General features: G+C 38.5%; 1 protein-coding gene across 1 annotated transcript in view; it reads left to right on the plus strand.

Moving 5' to 3' along the window:
* Window positions 1-10,736, plus strand: part of FBXO28 (F-box protein 28) — a 29,010-nt gene extending 18,274 nt beyond the window's left edge. The window contains exons 4-5 of the mRNA XM_018060203.1: window positions 4,450-4,645; window positions 6,097-10,736. Coding sequence (XP_017915692.1) covers window positions 4,450-4,645; window positions 6,097-6,491 — 591 coding nt within the window. The 3' untranslated portion in view covers window positions 6,492-10,736. The remainder of the gene's footprint in view (window positions 1-4,449; window positions 4,646-6,096) is intronic.

Here is a 19,711-nt window from a genome sequence, read left to right on the forward strand (position 1 = left end):
AAACTGAAAAACACATGGAGCAGAGGCCAACTATCCATTCCAGGAAATATAATAATGAAAAAAGACATGAATAATTTCTTCATTGTTACTAACAACCCCAGTAAACCTTTTGTGCTTATTGAAATACAGTGGTCTCCAAAAGTCAGTGCTTTCACGGTATAAATGATTGTCAAAATGATTGTCATGAAGCTAGATTTCCCTGAAAGAACTTAAAATCTGTAGATTTTGTATTGCTGGTTTGTTTTTAATGATGTTTTCAGTTGGGGGGTGGGAACTGGTGATGATCACTTTCTTTATTCTTTTTTTGAGGGGTAGCTTTCTTTTGATGCAATTTCGCATTTACACAAAAATTGCAAAAAATATGAAAAGGAATTCCCATATTTCTTTTATCCAGATCAGCAAGTATTTACCTTTTGTCTCATTTGCTTTTATTCTCTCTCTGCATATGTGTTTCATTTTTCTGAACTGTTTGAAGAAAAGTTGGAGATACTGTGACCATTATTGTGAAATATTTCAGTGTATTCCCTAAGAACTAGGACATTTTCTTACTTAACCACAGTACAGAGATAACAAGCTCAGGGAATTTAACATTGATCCAATACACTGATCGGCTGTCCATATTCAAGTTTCATTTCTTATCCCAATAATAGTTTTCCTAGCTATTCTTATTTCTGAGTCCAGAATCCAATCTAGGATCACACATGAATTTGTTAATTCTCTTTAATGTGTAATAATTCCCTACACTTTGTGTTTCTTAGGCTTTAAGTTTTTGAAGTTATTTTGAGGAATAAATATCCTTCAATTTGAGTCTATCTGATGTTTCCAGAATGTTGTATTTTTGTTTCTTTTAAAATTGGTTTTAGTGTAAAGACATTCTTAAAAATAACTCTTGCTTAGAAGCATTTCCTCCTTTCATCTTGCTGGTCCTCAAGTAAATACATGCAGTCATTGAACCTTTAAAATGGAAAAAGAATTAATCTATTTTCATTGAATTTTTTAGGTCCCTGTTCTTACACCCCTAAACTCCACCTTTACCACTAGTTTGGCTAACTAGGAGATCTGATCAGCTTTTTATGTGCTGCATTTTTAAATATAAGCAAGGAGCAGAGAATCACCAGGCTAATAAGAAACACAAAGTAAAACAAATGGAGAAAAAAAGACCTTTGAGAAAGCAATACAAAGATATAAAACTTGAACAAACTGTGACTAATAGTCTAAGAGAAATATTAAAATACAGACAAACACATGCCATATAAAGAATTATTCACAAATATGGAAGAAAAATTAAAAGAAATGAGAGGAAAATTAAGGAAATCTCAAGTGGAGCAAAGAGAAGGAAATGGCAAGCCACTCCAGTATTCTTGTCTGGAAATTCCACTGACAGAGGAGCCTGGTGGGCTACCGTTCATGGGGTCACAAAGAGTCAGCCATGGCTGAGCACATCAGCAGTTGGAACAAAAAGAAACAGAATGAGAACATACAACGTTCAATATTCTAACGGGAGCTTTGTTTGCTAAGGGCGACTCTGGTAGCTCAGCTGGTAAAGAATCTGCCTGCAATGCAGGAGACCCTGGTTTGATTTCTGTGTCGGGAAGACCTGCTGGAGAAGGAATAGGCTACCCACTCCAGTAGTCTTGGGCTTCCCTGGTGGCTCAGCTGGTAAAGAATCCTCCTACAGTGCGGGAGACCTGGGTTCAATCCCTGGGATGGGAAGATCCCATGAAGAAGGGAACAGCTACTCACTCCAGTATTCTGGCCTAAAGAATTCTATAAAAGTCCATGGAGTTTTATAAAAATTCTATAAAATTTTATAAACTTTTATAAAAAGTCTATAAAAATTCTATAAAGTCCATGGAGTCCCAAAGAGTCGGACACAACTGAGCGACTTTCACTTACTTGCACTACTTTGTTTGCTAAACAATAGATTAAATAAGATAGAAATTCTCTCATCTATAATAGTTGAAAGCCTTAAATGATGATCATCTTATCTCATTTATTACTGTGCCAATTTAAACATAAGCATGATAGAGTAAACTGTATGTGCTGGGAATGTGATAGTTGCTCACATTTGGTTTTCGTTTCTTACCATTCTTTCTTAAAACTTATAAATATTTTTCACAAGTATTAATTATCTCTAGTATTCAGCAGTGGCATATCACTTGAAAAGTGTATAAATAGCCATTAAAGAGTTTAGGGACCTGCCTAAGACCTGTGGTCTTTACACTGGATACCAGACTCAAACTATTACATTCTTGTTGCTAAAGTAATTTTCAGAAAGTGATTAAACCTATTCAGAAAATGAAATATTTTAAAATCAGGTAAATGCTGTGCTTTTCTTAACATGTGTCTCTACAGCCGTTTCAGCTGCTGATGACTCTGGATGCGAGAAGCAGTTTGGCTCTAACATGCTGTCTTTTTTTTCACCTTGTCCTTTGCTTGTAGCTTTTGGACACAGGAAAGAAAATGTTTTTAATTTTATTGAAAACATGGATTGAATGAGTCACTTAATTAAAATAACCTCTATGTAGTAAGACTTAAAAACACTGAATTTCCTAATAGAACACTTGGGCAAAGGGAAAGAGATACACCTTGCTTTCACACTGTATTTAGAAGGCTGAATATGGTAGATAAGAATATTTCACATTTTGGTTTATAGATGTCATTTAGTGTTAGTAATCCCTATGCGATATTTTGATATGAAATTAATTCTGAAGAATCAGGGTTATGGAAGAGGATTCACTACATAATAAATTTATTTTAAAAACCTAGATTAAATGCATGGTACATAATAAACTGTTAGTTGCTCAGTCGTGTCTGACCCTTTGTGACCCCATGGACTGTAGCCTGCCAGGCTCCTCTGTCCATGGGATTCTCCAGGCAAGAATACTGGAGTGTTTGTCATTTCCTTCTCCAGGGAATCTTGCCAGCCCAGGGATCGAACCCCAGTCTCCCGCATTTCAGGCAAATTCTTTACTGACTGAGCAACCAGGGAAGCTGGTACATGGTACACGACAACACTATATACATTTTTATTTCCTGGCCAACTCCTCACTGCGCACTCCTCCCTTAGTCATGTACACCCTCCTCCTGCTCAGACTTCTCTTCTCATTGAAATTCTGCTTATTTCTCATTGCCAAGTCCTTCATTAGGCCTACTCAGTCCTCAAACAAATCCTATCCCTGTCTGCTTCCTTTTTCACACAATGCTTTGCTTGTACATTGAACTTACTCACTTTGAACTAGTCTTTGCTGTGTATGGGTCTTTCACTAAGTCATCTTGCACAGGTTAAGATGTATGTCTTATTCATGCTTGAGTCATTGTAACAGTCATTTCTAGTCTAGGTCAAACATACTGTAAATATTCTTCTGTCTACCGGTATTTATGTACATAAACTTACTAGGTCCATTTATCCTCTCAGTAAAAATTTTGTTAACAATGACCATTGTATTCAAAACAAAATCTAGCCTCTAAAAATCATACTCTTGTATTGACTTTAACCTTGTGGCTTATCCCTAAACAGTTTTACTTAGATGTGTCAGTATTAGGCAGTTTATATTATTTGACCATCTTTATCACTCATTTAACGAACGTTGACTAGGGTGTCTGCTATGTGCCAGATACTGCTAGGCTGTGGGGGTCTGACAGTGGAAACTAGGTATGGCCTTCTCTCTCATTGAGCTTACTCTGTTATGGGAAGAAGAAATTAACAGAAAAAGGCAGTACTTCAACCTTGTAATGTGTATTCTGAAGAAAAAATAAAGGATTTGATGAAGGTGTTAACATACTTAAACTGAGAGAGGGTTCAGAAAAGACTACTTACTCCGAGAAAGTGTTACTGAGACCTCAAGCGTGAATAAGAAATTTGGGGCTGGAGAAGGTAGGGCAGATAATGCAGGGAGAGCACGACAGAAAAGAGATCATCATGCGCAAAGCCCTGAGCAACAGAGAGAGAGGGTCTGCTTTAGGTCAGAGAGCTGAGGGTTGCACCTGTAGGTGGAATGTACTGGCACTGAGGACGACATCAAATAAGGAGTGTTGCAGTTCTTTTCCTACTTACGACACACAGGTAGCGCTACTATGGATCAGCTAATATCCTATCCCTAGCAGATTCTTTGTAGTAGAATGTGACAGACTAGTAATATGAAGGACTACTGCTAAAGTATATGTGTATGTTTTGTAATTGACCATTTTGTATTTATATATAAATATTAGGTAATATTTTTAGCCCCAGAACAGTAAAGATGCTTAATAAATACAAATATGAAACATATATAGTAGTATAACAAGCCCAAAGCCAGGTGTTACAGGTGGTAATGTTACCATTGGGCAGTGTATCAGTTAAGTCACCCTGTAGATCTCTGTAGAATTTGCAAAACAAGCAGTCACCGTACTCCCTGTTTACCTATTTTTTTTTTTAAATAAAGTGCTAATGAGAGCTCATTATTTTAGGTGATTGATGAGATTTATCGTGTGTTGAGATATGTCAATTCTACCAGAGCCCCTCAGCGAGCTCATGAAGTACTTCAAGAGTTAAGGGATATTTCCTCCATGGCAATGGAATACTTTGATGAAAAGATTGTTCCAATTCTAAAGAGGAAATTGCCAGGATCAGATGTATCTGGAAGACTCATGGGCTCTCCTCCAGGTATCTTTCGTTTATAATACTTTCAGTTTATAACCATGTTCATACATAGGTTTGTAACTTGCCATTTTTTTCCTCCCACTTAGCTGTGTATCTTGAACTTTTCTGGGTCTGTAACTGTGTATCTGCAGCATCATTTTTAAAGACAGATTAGATTACAGACCATATCTTACATAGTTCATCCACTGCTGTTAGGCACATTTGTCTCCAGGTTTTTCAGTATTTGAACCACACTGAAGAACAGTCTTACAGCTGAATCTCAATACATATCCATAATTTTTAACTGGGCATAAATTTATTAGAGCAATTTTTAGTAAAACATTTGTTTCATTCAGATTAGTTAGCTCCCTGGAGTACTCAGTAGAGTGAATGGGTGCCTGTAATTTAATAATAAAGCTTATGGCATCTCAGTATTAATGTATCTGTTACTTATTGAGTACTATTATGTGGACAGCACTACACTGTGTCCTATGAAGACTAAAAAGAATTGTAATACATGATATCTGCTCTCAAGAATCTTATTATTTCATAGGGTAAGACATAATCATGACTCAAATTATTGCAGGCAAGAGAATAGTTTAAAGGAGTGTCCATTTACATGCCAAATGAGTAGAGAGAAAATCTTAAGGAAGATAAGATCATTGTTGGCTGGTCTGATTGAGACTTCACAAGAGGTGAGAACTGATCTGAGCCTTGTTAGTTGGCTGAAGGTAAGCTGAGAAAGAACAATGTATCAGTCAAGGAAAATATTCTGGTTATTTAGATGTATGAGGAGAAAATTAGCGAGATGGGTTTTAGGGTGCAGATGGATCCAAATGGTTCTTTTAGAAAAGCTTCAGAGATAGGGTTTTAAAAAAAGCAGGTTATTGGTTTAAAATAGCGATTTTCATGCCCATGGTACGTTGCTATTCCTAAAACGTAATAGTTCCAAAGCCTTCCTACATCATGTCAGAAGTTCTTCCTGATCATCGAGTGTGCTGTAACCCTTTTTGGTGGTATCCCAATTATTTGGCTAATGTTGAGACCAAACATTCAACTAAGTGCAGAGAGGACTCACGAACCTAATAGGTCTGTACTTCTGACTCAGATATTTATGTTTCCTTGTGTGTAATCAGATAGAAAGCAATTCTACTCTAATTTTACATTTATATTTTCTTAACTAGATTCTAAAAAAGTTTTATAATATTTTTAAATCCAAGTTAACACCCCTGGACACTCTTTGCTTTTGCTGGCAGTCCACATATTGCCACATGAACATGAGAGTCAGAATTCAGACTCATTTATAGTTAAGACAAAGTATTTGATGAATTCATTAGACCAAGTAGATTGCAAAGAAGAAATCTGCAGAGGTGACATTACTAAGGACATTCCATTTTTTAAGAAGTCTCATTAATGAAGTATTACTGGTGGTGAGCCGTTGAAGTGATTGACCATTTTAAACCATTTCTCCATAGTTCCAGGACCTTCTGCAGCCTTGACTACAATGCAACTCTTCTCCAAGCAAAACCCTTCAAGACAAGAGGTTACCAAACTCCAGCAGCAGGTTAAGACAAATGGTGCTGGGGTGACTGTTCTCAGGCGTGAAATTTCTGAGCTTCGCACCAAAGTGCAAGAACAGCAGAAACAGCTTCAAGACCAGGACCAGAAACTGCTAGAGCAGACCCAGATCATAGGTGAGCAGAACGCACGGTTGGCAGAGCTGGAGCGCAAACTGCGGGAAGTAATGGAGAGCGCAGTGGGGAACTCCTCAGGGTCTGGGCAGAGTGAAGAGTCTCCTCGGAAACGAAGAAAGGCCGCAGAAGCCATAGACTCTCTTAGGAAATCTAAACGTCTCCGGAATAGAAAGTAAATCGGAATGTGCTTCTAGCGCCAGAGGAAGACCTGGCTTTGTAGCTTGACCAGTTCTGCGTATCTGGACACTGCACGACACGGTGTCCCTCAGCTCTAGGCTTTCAGAACACAACTTAAACTTGAACTCTCATGGTTGGGACTTTTTTTTTTTCCTGCTTCTCCTCGTTGAACTGATGCACAGAATCTTTTTACTTTGCAATAGATTTGTACTAACCAGACCTATTCTATCATGTTTTGAGAAGTTAACCTTTTTTGTGTGCAGATAATGTTTAAAGCAAATTTGTTTCTGCATATATGCACATTACATAAGGATCTTAAACCAGTCTTGACAGACTAGAAACTAAGTTTAATACAGAAAATGTCCTGTTCACTTGAAAGAGAAGACCTACTTTTTAAATGGACAGTATCTTGTTTTTTAAAAAAAAAAAAGTTGACTTTTTGTTACAAGTGACCTTTGTCTGGAATGTCTGAAAAGTAGTAAATGCTCTTTGGTATTGAAGTAATGGGTAACTAAAACGGACTTCCATAGTATTGACTGTAGAAGGGGCCTCTACAGTATTGACTATATATTTTTATAAACTACTGGTAAGGGACTTATCCAGTTGTTACATACATGTTTTCAGTTCTCTTTTGGGGCCATGACCTACATTTGCATGGATGCATGCATGCGTTGCCTAGTCAACTCACTTAAAAAAGCTCTTGCACTGGTATTGATCTTGAACCTCTATACTTCTCCACTTTTTAGAGCAGTGTCTTAGTTCGTTTAAGCGCTTAACATCTTCCACCACAACAGCTTGCTTCGGTGGGTGAGGGGGAGTGCTATTTGTATGTCCATTTGTCCTCCGGTTTTACAGGATAAGAGAGTCTTAAAGCCCGCTGCTTTAGCTGTTCTCTGTAGGGTTCAGGTACACTGGCTAAGACAGAGCCCCAAATTCTTTATGTTGATATCAGACCTCTGGTAACTATGACTATTCCTGACTCACCACGGTGTGTGCTCATTGATCCATTGCGGCCGTGACCAGTGGTGTGAGTAGGGAACCCAACTTATGGGATGCAGTTGTTTTGCCATTGAAAAACAGTTCACTGAAGAAAATTGTACTATGAAAAAGCATTTTGATTGTTTCATTTCTGGGGGGTGACCTGAGGGAAGCTTTCTGATATTAATTTCAGGCTTTCCTTATCCTTCAACTTTCACCAAAAGCTTTAATTTCGTTTGCACTCCTGTTTTGAGCTTGTAACTGGAAAAGCATGTCTTGCACTGTCAGCCTTCTGAGTGGTCACTTTAACACCTGTACAGTGATAATTTTCCCCAGTTGTGTATTTTTTGAAACAGTCAGTTATTACTGTCTAGTTTTATTTTAATGTACTAAATTATGTAGTCATTATTTGACTGTTAAGTTAAACAACTGTTGCCTTGGGCTTCAGTTATTTAAGGTAAACTTAGGTGTAATATAGAATACTATCCCTTTCCAGGTGGGAGTTTGACACCTGTATAAAACCTAAGGTTTTGGTAAGGACCTTAGTTGAAGAAAAGCACAAGGTCACTACCTTTTTTTAATCCGTCCAACATGATACGGTTATGCATCCTTGAGATTAACCTCACCAAATGAAACTTCTTATCCATTTTTAGTATTGTCCTTACATAATAGTGTCCTTAGATTTTGATCAATTCTTTGTCTAACATTAAAACTCCATTTACAATGTAGTTATGTTTTCAATGAAAAACCATAAAATAACGTCCAAGTGTTTTCATGGTTTGTTGGGAAGGTAATTTTAAAATAAACAATTTCGAAAAAACATTTGTCAGCCAAGATCATCCATAAAAGTCCCTGTCTGTAACTCATTCTCTCAGCAGGTCTCATTTGTTTAGTCATAGGATTTAGCCATATTATCACAACTTTGGAGGAGGCCTACTGGAATACTTACTCATGGCCTTTAATGGTCTGCTTTCCTGGTAATACGAAGATGTTTTTAAGTAACAAAGTACATGTTTACAGGTTTATAAAGTATGATCTTTATGCATCAAAGGGATATAACCTCAGATGATCTTTTTTAATAATGTTAATGAATTATTTAAAGTTTCCTGGGTTTCTTTTTAAACTCCAGCTAGATAACCCTAAATGTATCCACGGTCTTAGTTAACATGAATATTTGGCTTCCATAATAAACATTCACACTATTAAAAGATAGATTTTCTGTTTCAAAATCCAAATTTCTACCATATACACTTGTAATCATCTGCCCATAAATTTAACGAGTTGCACTTGTTAATGGGTGAATGTGGCATAACAGTAGGAAATAAAGCACTACAGTTGTTTTAAATCTTAACGAGCTAAAATATGTTAGGATATTGCCTTGGCCAGTTTGATAGCTGTTATACTTGCATTTGGGTAGTATCATGGTATTTAAGTGTCAGCAAATACAAAATATTTCCATCACCTAAAACTGACATATGTTATAGGAAAATTGTAAGTTAGCAACCCGAGAGAGAATTACCCTGCTCTGGATTGTAGGTCAGTAATTTAAATACTGTATGTTAATATGTTAAATGTTAGGACATTTCATAAAGTATTCCCATCATCTTCCTTGGCTAGTCTTTCAGAGGATACTTGAAGTTGTCCCACTTACAAATTGATCACGACACTACAGACAGATAAAATGTGGAAGGGCGGATGAAAAATGGAGAGGACTGCCGCCCCCTCACCCCCCACAGGAGTCTCCGCTCATTTCCAACGTGGACTTGACTTGGTTTTCACGTATTCTGAACTATGTATTTCAGAACATCAGGATATAGAATCTTGTTTTTCAAGCTCCTCTTTTGATGTACAGAGCCTGGAAATAAGGGCAAACACAGATGTAATCAGAGTAATCATACTGTTTTAAAAACTTAGGGTGCCATCAGGTCTAAAGCCACTGGTTTTGGAAGCAACTTTTTTTTTTTTTTTTTTTTTTTTTTTTGGTGAAACATGTTTTTGGAGTACTGAACTTTACAGGGGCTTGCCTTAATCTCTATTTAGTAGTTTCAAGATATATGCGCTATTATTCTACTTGTTAAAATAGTCTATGTAGCCCCTAAGGTGGGTAAGACAGAGTATAAGTAATGCCTAAATAAATAAGCTAAAAGGTGTCACTACAGCTGGATTTTTGAGAGAAAATGGACATATGAACATAGGCTATGTGTAATAAAAATAATGGCACCTTAAGATTGCACTATTTTATGCATTATTTTATATGCCATTTCATAGCCTGCACTTTAATCTCCAAAGAAACGATGTGTGATGTCCCAGTTGTTCCTTATTAATAACTGTTTCCTGAGACAGGGCACTTAATTCTATTTTACTATACCGAAGTAGTTTCTTGGAGGTAGATTCCTCTTTTGAGTTCTCTATTTCCTTAGCCATAATATTTTCTAGGATCTAGGAACTCCCTATCTTGTCTTATTTCCAACAGTATATAATTTTAATTTAAAATCTCATACTTGGTGATCAGCACATTCTTAATATACTGCTCTAGCAATGAGTACCCATTTGTTAACACTTCTCAAACCTTCTTCAGAATAATCATATGTTGTAAGTAAGATTTGAAACCAGGAACAAAGGCATTCTGCCTTGTACGATGCAGTCTCTTGAAAAATGGCTGTTCCTAATGTAAAATCCAATACATTCAGTGATTTGGCTTGGGATCTGAATTTCTTTCACTAGTCCTCAGAAGGTTAATAAGTAAGAACTACTTCAGAAAGCTCTGTAGCCTGCCATCTTGAATTATTTTCAAGAAATACTATATAATCTACAAAATGAAATTAGCAATTAGTTGACTGCTGCCTACCATGAGTTTATTTTTAATAGCAATATATTTATATTTGTGATAAATATGATAGGCTTAAGTAATGGCCTTTTCCAGCTTCCTAAGAATCTTTGTGAAATTTCTGAAATTCAGACGTCAAAAATTGAAATTTTTCCTGTTGTGTCTGAAGAACCATGAGATTTAGAAGCATTTTGGTAATCCATTAGATCCATTGCCAAAGTAGATACTGGTCCGTATTCAAAGCTATACCTAAGGTTAGACGTGTTTAAAATTCCTTTATGTTGTGCCATGTCTGTTTACTTATGGTCATGAGCAACAATAAATTACAGTAGTTTATCTCTGGAATTTTAATTGTTATAACCTAATTTAATTACTGGAAAGTGAAAAACACCTCCCGGTCACACAACAGGGTACGTGAATAAATGTGTTGTTACCAGTGCTACTTGTTTTCTTTGTATTTCATATCCAGAAGATTACGGAGCCATCTTAATAGCTACCACCTCTTAAAAGCAGTTTATTTTGTTATTTTAATCCTCACAGCCGCTTTATAAGTGCTTCCCTAGTAGCTCAGCTGGTAAAAGAATCCACCTGCAATGCAGGAGACCCCAGTTCGATTCCCGGGTTGGGAAGATCCATTCCCTGGAGAAGGAATAGGCTACCCACTCCAGTATTCTTGGGCTTCCCTGGTGGCTCAGATGGTAAAGAATCTGCCTGCAATGTAGGAGATCTGGATTCGATCCCTGGGTTGGGAAGATACCCTGGAGAAGGGCATGGCAACCCCCTCCAGTATTCTTGGCTGGAGAATTCCCAGGGACAGAGGAGCCTGGTGGGCTGTAGTCCACAGGGTCACAAAGAGTCGAACATGACTGAGCGACTAATCACAACACAGCAGCTGCTTTATAAAGCAGGTTTTACTGTCTACAAGGAAGTTAAACTCAGGTTAAGCAACATAGCCACAATGTCACCTAAGTGTGATTTGAACCCTGCCTCCAAAGCTTATGTATTCCTGCTACACTCTGCTGCTGCTGCTAAGTCACTTAAGTCGTGTCCGACTCTGTGCGACCCCACAGACAGCAGCCCACCAGGCTCCCCCATCCCTGGGATTCTCCAGGCAAGAACACTGGAGTAGGTTGCCATTTCCCTCTCCAGTGCATGAAAGTGAAAAGTGAAAGTGAAGTCGCTCAGTCGTGTCCGACTCCTAGCGACCCTATGGACTGCAGCCTACCAGGCTCCTCATTCCATGGGATTTGCCAGGCAAGAGTACTGGAGTGGGTTGCCATTGCCTTCTCCGCTGCTACACTCTACTACATTCTAAAATGTCTGGACGCTGTGGGACTCTAGATTACATTAATTCTTCAAATTCAATAAATATATAGATTTCATACATCAACCAGAAGCAATCTATGCCAGAATCACTAATGTTAAGAGTAATATACAAAGCTTAAAATCATGGAAAGACTAGGCTTTAAGGAGGCAACTTTTGTCTTGAAGTTTTTTGGCGATGCATTTACATTAGGCATGTGGGTAAAAAATATTTTTAAGGCTTCTGTGTGTGTGTGTGCTTAGTCGCTCAGTCGTGTCCAACTTCTGAGAACCCACAATAAATAGGCAGTCCTGGCAATAGATGTGGTCAGAGGCCACTAACACAGTCACTTTATTACAAAGTTGGCTACTGATCAAAAGAACTGATACCAATTCTCTTGCCCTGCTGGGGAAGAAGACTAGTTCTCTTTTCAAAATTCCTTCCAGCTCCAAAACTAAATATTCACAATTTCAATGAAATAAAACCATACAAATCAATTTCACCTCTGTTTCACAAAGATGTAACTGATAAGGAATTACTAGAAATGACTGGAAACACTCTTTGAGACACACTTTATCTACTTTGTTCATAACTTAGATGTTCAGAAAAGAGATCGCAGATGAACTTATGCTGAAAGATGAGGATGACAGCAGTGTTACCATCACTGCATTCTAGTCATCAAGCTATCATAGAAACCTAGAAAAATAAAGACAACTTGTGTATCTCCCTGTCTTCGAAGGGTGGATCAGGATGGAATTCTTTGTAGCCCTCAGGTGGCTCAGTTGTGTAAAAAGTACATTTTTGGAAACCAAGAACTTCACCAGTATTGTTGGCTTTAAAAATAAAAGGATGTCTCTATTTATGACCTCATGTTAATTCCTGAAACAACACTTAGAGGATCCATTAAAGGTGATTCTTTCATCCAGAAAATATTTTAACTTGCTTGTGTTGCTATGGTATTGGTGAGTCATTTCCTGAAAACAAAATTATAGGAAATTGTAAGGAGAAAACACAATGTGGATGTTTGAGCACAAAGTCCAAATTACGACTGGAAAGGGAGTACAAATCAAGGATGAACTTCCCCCAGATTCAGTCAGTTTTGTTCATTGAAAAATATTCAACCAAAGAGCTTTCAATTTCCTCAACTCTTATGTTTCCTTCGATTCTTTTTCCCTGGGTTCTTTGCATTGAACAAAAGTCAGTTTCTACTTGGAATCTGAAGCAGCAATGTAAAGAGTAATACTGGCTCCAGGAATGACCTAAGGTGTGTCTCTGTCTTAAGACACAAGGAAAACTTCTGCTAAAACTTCAAGGCTAAACGGAAGATGAAGGGAAGCGGACCTAAAATGCTTGTTCTTCCTTTGAAGGATTGCAGCAGGCTTTCAAGAAAGTGCCTTAGCTCTCTAGATATCCAGGTTCTATAACCCTAGGTGCTGCCACAGCAATGGCCTTTCATTCCCAAAGCAAATGCAGTTTGTGCCTCCCTTGTGCTGTGCTTAGTTGCTCAGTGTCTGACTCTTTGTAGCCCTCCAGGCTCCTCTGTCAATGGGGATTCTCCAGGCAAGAATACTGGAGTGGGTTGCCACGCCCTCCTCCAGGGGATCTTCCCAATCCAGGTCTCCCGCGTTGCCGGTGGATTCATATTTATTTTACTTATTTTTTTTTAATTTTTTTTCCTTTATTTTAATTTACAATACTGTATTGGTTTTGCCGTACATTGACATGAATCAACCACGGGTGTACATGCGTTCCCAAACATGAACCCCCTACCCATCTCCCTCCCCATAACGTCTCTCTGGGTCAACTGTGCACCAGCCCCAAGCATGCTGTATCCTGCGTTGGACATAGACTGGCGATTCGATTCTTACATGATAGTATACATGTTACAATGCCATTCTCCCAAATCATCCCACCCTCTCCCTCTCCCTCTGAGTCCAAAAGTCCGTTATACGGTGGATTCTTTACTGTGAGTCACTAGTGAAGCCCAAGAACATTGGAATAGGTAGCCTATCCCTTGTCCAGGGCATCTTCCCCACCCAGGAACTGAACTAGGGTGTCCTGCATTGCAGGTGGACTCTACCAGCTGAGCTACCAGTGAAGCCCATGTCTTACTTATAAAGAGGATAATAAAGGAATGACTGTCAAGGGGTTAACAGTGCTGTGCATAATAAGCAGGTAATTAGTAATAAATAGTGGTTTATACAGGGCAATAGATAAGACTAAGGAAATAGAAGTATAGAATATACATTGCATTGGCTACATGTATTTCCTTTAAGTCCTACTTTAAGCATATATATATATATATTTTTTTTTTTTAACCACAGAAAACAATTTGCTATTACAGCCTTTCTAGCCTCCTGGAGAAGTTTATTTTTAATATTTTAAAACTTTTGCTTTTGATATTTTTAATATTTCACAGGTCTTTTTGCACTGCCCCACAGTGCCGTCACTTTGCCAATAAAGATCACATAGTCAAAGCTATGGATTTTCCAGTAGCCATGTACTGATGTGAGAGTTGTACCATAAAGAAGACTGAGTGCCAAAGAACTGATGCTTTTGAATTGTGGTGCTGGAGAAGACTCTCGGGAGTCTCTTGGACAGACAGAAAGGAGATCAAACCAGTCAATCCTAAAAGAAACTAATCCTGAATATTCATTGGAAGGACTTAGGCTGAAGCTTCAATACTTTGGCCACCTGATGCGAAAAGCTGATTCATTGGAAAAAAAAAACACTGAAGTTGGGAAAGACTGAGCAGCAGAAGGGGACGACAGAGGATGATATGGTTGGACGGCATCATAGACTCAATGGACATGAATCTGAGCAAACTCCAGGAAATAGTGAAGGACAGGGAAGCCTGGCGTCCTGCAGTCCATGAAGTCGCAATGAGTCAGACACAGCTGAGTGACGGAACAACAGTACCTCCTTGAGAGCCATGGGACAGAAACCAGTCTGGCAGCCCTCATCCTTCTCCACCTTGGGCTGATGGACCTGAAAAGGAAGGAGGACCTTGAGCTGCACCTGGTAGAATAAAGAGAGGAGCCTCTTCAGAACTTCCTTCACCTTAAGACACAACTTAGAGTCAAGCATACATGCTGTGGAACCAGAATTAGTAGGCTCCTATTCCCAGCTAGACCTGTTATGAGTTATGTAATACCAGCTTGGGTAGTTAATACCTCTGAAGCTCAGTTTCATCATCTGTAAAATACTTTTTACCTCAGAGAGTCAGTACAAAAATCCAAAGGACTCTGGGAAGAGTGGAGTAGGAGTAGGAGGAACCAAGAATCTGCCTCCCCACCTAGAGAAGAATTACACTGGCAAAACCTGTCTGATGTAATTACTTTGGAACCCTGGAGATCTGTTGATCTGGGCAATAGACAGGGTCCTATGCTGGGCAAAAAGGAGCCCTGTCCCCCCCTGTATTCTCGATCTGTGCTCTGATCACTGATTGCTGCTTCTAATCACAGGAGTGCAGATAAAGATGGTGGGAAGCCATTGTGGTACCTCCCTCCATTGTTGCAAGCCTCTCCCCAACCAGCTGAAGCGCCTTCTGAAGTATAAGCGAAAGTGTTAGTCACTCAGTCTTGTCCGACTCTCTGTGACCCCATAGACTGTAGCCTGCCAGGCTCCTCTGTCCATGGAATTCTCCAGGCAAGAATAGTGGTGTGAATGGGTAGCTATTTCCTTCTCCAGGGCATCTTCCTGACCCAGGAATCAAACCCAGTCTCTCGCATTGCAGGCAGATTCTTTACTATCTGAGTCACAAGGGAAGCCCTGAGATTTAAAAAGCCAGCACTCCTTTCCCCAACACTCCTTCATCTTCCTCTCTGTTACTGTCTAAAAGCCACACTTTAAAGACTAAGACATTTAACAACCTTGATCCGTACAGAGAAAATTAGAAAGTGACGAAGTATGCCGAGGGAGAGGTTCAAATAAAGAACTGAAAGGACGTTAAATTTACATCTCAGCCAGAGCCTCAGCACAGAGAGAGCCTACCACAATCAAAATAAAGATATAAAAACAATTGATTCCCAGAGTCACCGCATTATTAGATTCAAATGTCTAGTTTTCAGCAACAACGAAGGCCCACAAGGCATACAAAGAAACAGGATATAAGTATACTTATAAGTGTAAGCTTATACTTACAGCCCATTAAAGAGGAAAATATAAATCAACAGAACTGTCCCTTAAAAAGGCCTAATGGCAGATATAGTAGCTGCTGCCAAGTTGCTTCAGTCGTGTCCGACTCTGTGCGACCCCATAGACGGCAGCCCACCAGGCTCCCCTGTCCCTGGGATTCTCCAGGCAAGAACACTCAAGTGGGGTGCTATTTACTTTTCCAATGCATGAAAGTGAAAAGTGAAAGTGAAGTCACTCAGTCATGTCCGACTCTCTGAGACCCCATGGACTGCAGCCCACCAGGCTCCTCCGTCCATGGGATTTTCCAGGCAAGAGTACTGGAGTGGGGTGCCATCGCCTTCTCTGAAATATAGTAGACAGACATTTTAAAATTAACTTTTTTAGAGAGGCTCAAAGGGATTTCCCTGGTGGTGCAGTGGATAAGAATCTGCCTGCCTAATGCGGGGGACATGGGTTCAATCCCTGGTCTGGGAAGGTTCCACATGCTACGGAGCAACAAAGCTCCACAGCTACTGAGCTCATGAGCTGCGACTACTGAAGTTCTTGTGCCTAGGGCTTGTGCTCCACAGCAAGAGAAGCCGTCACAATGAGAAGTCCACACAAAGCAATGAAGACCCAGTGCAGCCAAAAATACAAAAATAATTATTTTTAATGTAAATAAACTTTTTAAAATTAAAAAAAAAAGAGAGAAAAGAACTAGTCTATCACAGACTTTACAAACAAACTTATGGTTACCAAAAGGGAAAGGTGGGGGAACAATAAATTGAGAGTTTGGGATTGGGGTATAGACAATTAACAATAGTTTCAGGTGAATAGCAAAGGGACTCAGCCATACATACATACATCCATTCATATCCAAGACAAAATGTTTTTGGAGTTAAAAAAATTTAAAAAAAAAGATTTGGGATTAATGTATACACACTACCATATATAACATAATCAACAAGGACCTACTGTATAGCACAGAAACTCTACTCAATATTCTATAATAATCTATATGGGAAAAGAATCTGAAAAAGAATGGATATATGTATGGATATACATATACGTAGATAGATAACTGAATCACTTTGATGGACACCTGAAACTAACATAACATTGTAAAACTAAACCCCAATATAAAATAAAAATCAAATTTTAAAAAATTATCAGTCTAAACGCTAGTATTGGGGACTTCCCTAGTGGTCCAGTGATTAACAATCTGCCTTGCAATGCCAGGAACTCTGGTTCGATCCCTGGTCAGGGAACTAAGATCCCACATACCTCGGGGCAATTAAGCCCAAGCTCCGCAGCTACTGAGCCCTCACACTCCAGAGCCCACGTGCCACAACTAGGGAGTCTTTGCACCACAACAAAAGATCCCACAAGACACACTGAAGACTGCGCATGCCGCAACGGAGACCAGATGCAGCCAAATAAATATTTTTTAAAAAGTCAGCCCACAGAATGCGAATAAATACTTGCAAAGCATATATCTGATAAGGAATTAATATCCAGAACATACGTGAATTCCCCAAATTCCTACTTTTGACTTTAATTCATTCGATTGTGGTCAGAAAACTTACTTAGCATGTTGCAATCCTTACAAACATTTTGAGGCTTTCTTTATGGACTAAAATGTGGTGTATCTTAAAGGATGTTTCTTGTGCACTTAAGAAGAATGTGTATTCTATTTTTTCACGGAGTGTTCTATGGATTTTGAGGTTTAAAGTTTTTTGAGGTTTAAAGTGGGTTTGAAGTTTTTAGTTCTTCTATTACCTTGTGGAACATCTGTGTAGTTGTTCTATCCATTATTGGAAATGGTGTATTGTCATCTCAATCAGCTGTTATTATTGAGTTTCTATTTGTCCCTTCAGTTTTATCAGTTTCGCTTCAGTTTTATCAGTTTCGCTTCATGTATTTTGGGGCTCTGTTCTTAGATGGATATCCTAATGGATTAACCTTTCAATCTTTATAAAATGTCCCATTTTTTAAAAAGTCCCTTTGTCACAAAGAGTCGGACACGACTGAGCGACTAAACTGAACTGAACTGAACAATATTTTTAAGTGTATTGTGTCCAGCTTTCTTATGATTGCTGTTTGCACACATGTCTTTTTTCATTCTTTTATTTTCATTATTTATATCTCTAAATCGGAAGTGTGTCTCCTGTGGTCACCATGTAATTGGATCTTTTTTTAAAAAAAAATCTGATCTGTCAATCTCCACCTTTTGATTGGATTGTTTAATCCATTCACATTTATTATTATTATTGGTATGCTTGGATTTGTTTGCTTTTTAATTTTTGTTTTCTGTATGTTCCATCTCTTTTTTCACACTGTTCCTCTTTTATTGTTTTCTTTTGCATTAAATGAATATTTTCTTATGCAAAATTTTAATTCCATTAAGTTTTTCACTGTGTGTTTTTGTTATGTTCCTTGTAGATGCACTAGAACTTAACATACGGACAGCAGCCCACCAGGCTCCTCTGTCCACAGGATTCTCCAGGCAAGCACACTGGAGTGGGTTGCCATTTCCTTCTCCATTAACTAATTAGATTTAAATTTATTATAATTTAATTCCAGTAAGATGTAGAAATATATAGCTATTTCTTTTTCCCCCATTTCGTGCTGATAAGTTGGTGCAAAAGTAATTGCAGTTCTTGCCCTGTTGAACTTTGCCCTTTGACATTGGAATACATTCGTAAATAAATGTGGCTATGTTATACATCATTTTAATGTGCATTTCTCTTTTTTGCTAATGATATATTACTTGCTGTTTATTTTATATTTATTTTAAACCATAGAAATTATATTAGACAAAAAGCAAATTCAGGGCATTTTCTTATTTGAGTTCAAAATGGGTCGTAAAGCAGTAGAGACAACTTGCAACTTCAATAACGCATTTGGCCCAAGAGCTGCTAACAAACGTACAGTGCAGAGCCTTGAAGAGGAGGAGCAGAGTGGCCGGCCGTCAAGCTGAGAGTGACCAACTGAGAGCCATCACTGAAGCTGATTCTCTTACACCTACACCAGAAGTTGCCAAAGCACTCAAAGTTGACCATTCAATGGGTTGTTTGGCATTTGAAGCGAATTGGAAAGGTGAAAAAGCTTGATAAATAGGTACCTCGTGGCTGAGGTACAAATTCGTGGCTGAGCACAAATTAAAAGCATTGTCATTTCGAAGTGTCGTCTTCTCTTATTCTACACAACCACAACAAAGCATTTCTCAATCAGATTGTGACATGCAACAAAAAGGGAATTTTATACCACAACCAGCAATGACCAGCTCAGTGGCTGGACCAAGAAGAAACTCCAAAGCCCTTCCAAAAGCCAAACTTGCACCAAAAACAGGTCACGGTCACTGTTTGGTGGTCTGCTGCTGGTCTGATCCACTACAGCTCTCTGAATCCCAGTGACACCATTACATCTGAGAAGTATGCTCAGTAAATCAATGAGATATGCTGAAAACTGCAACCCCTGCAGCCGGCATTGGTCAACAGAAAGGGCCAGATTCTTCTCCACAACAAATCTGACCTCATGTCACAACAACCAACACTTCAAAAGTTGAACAAATGGCACTACCAAGTTTTGGCTCATCTGCCATATTCACCTGCCCTCTTGCCAACCAACCAATTACTACTTCTTCAAGCATATTGGCAACTTTTTGCAAGGAAAATGCTTCCACAACCACTGGGATGAAGAAAATGCATGGATTTTTATGCCACAGGAATAAACAAACACTTCTCATTGGCAAAAATGTGTTGATTGTAATGATTCCTATTTTGATTAATAAAGATGTGTTACAGTTACAGTGATTTAAAATTCATGGTCCAAAACTGCAATTATGTTTGCACCAACCTAATATTGTTAAACATATTACATCTATATACATTACAAATTCAAAAAATACACTGTTATAATTGTTACTTTATATAGATTTATGCCTTATAAAGAAACTGAGAGGAAAGTATATATAAAGTTTGCTATACTAACCT

This window comes from Capra hircus, chromosome 16 (assembly GCF_001704415.2).
Source record: "Capra hircus breed San Clemente chromosome 16, ASM170441v1, whole genome shotgun sequence".
Taxonomy (NCBI): Eukaryota; Metazoa; Chordata; class Mammalia; order Artiodactyla; family Bovidae; genus Capra; species Capra hircus.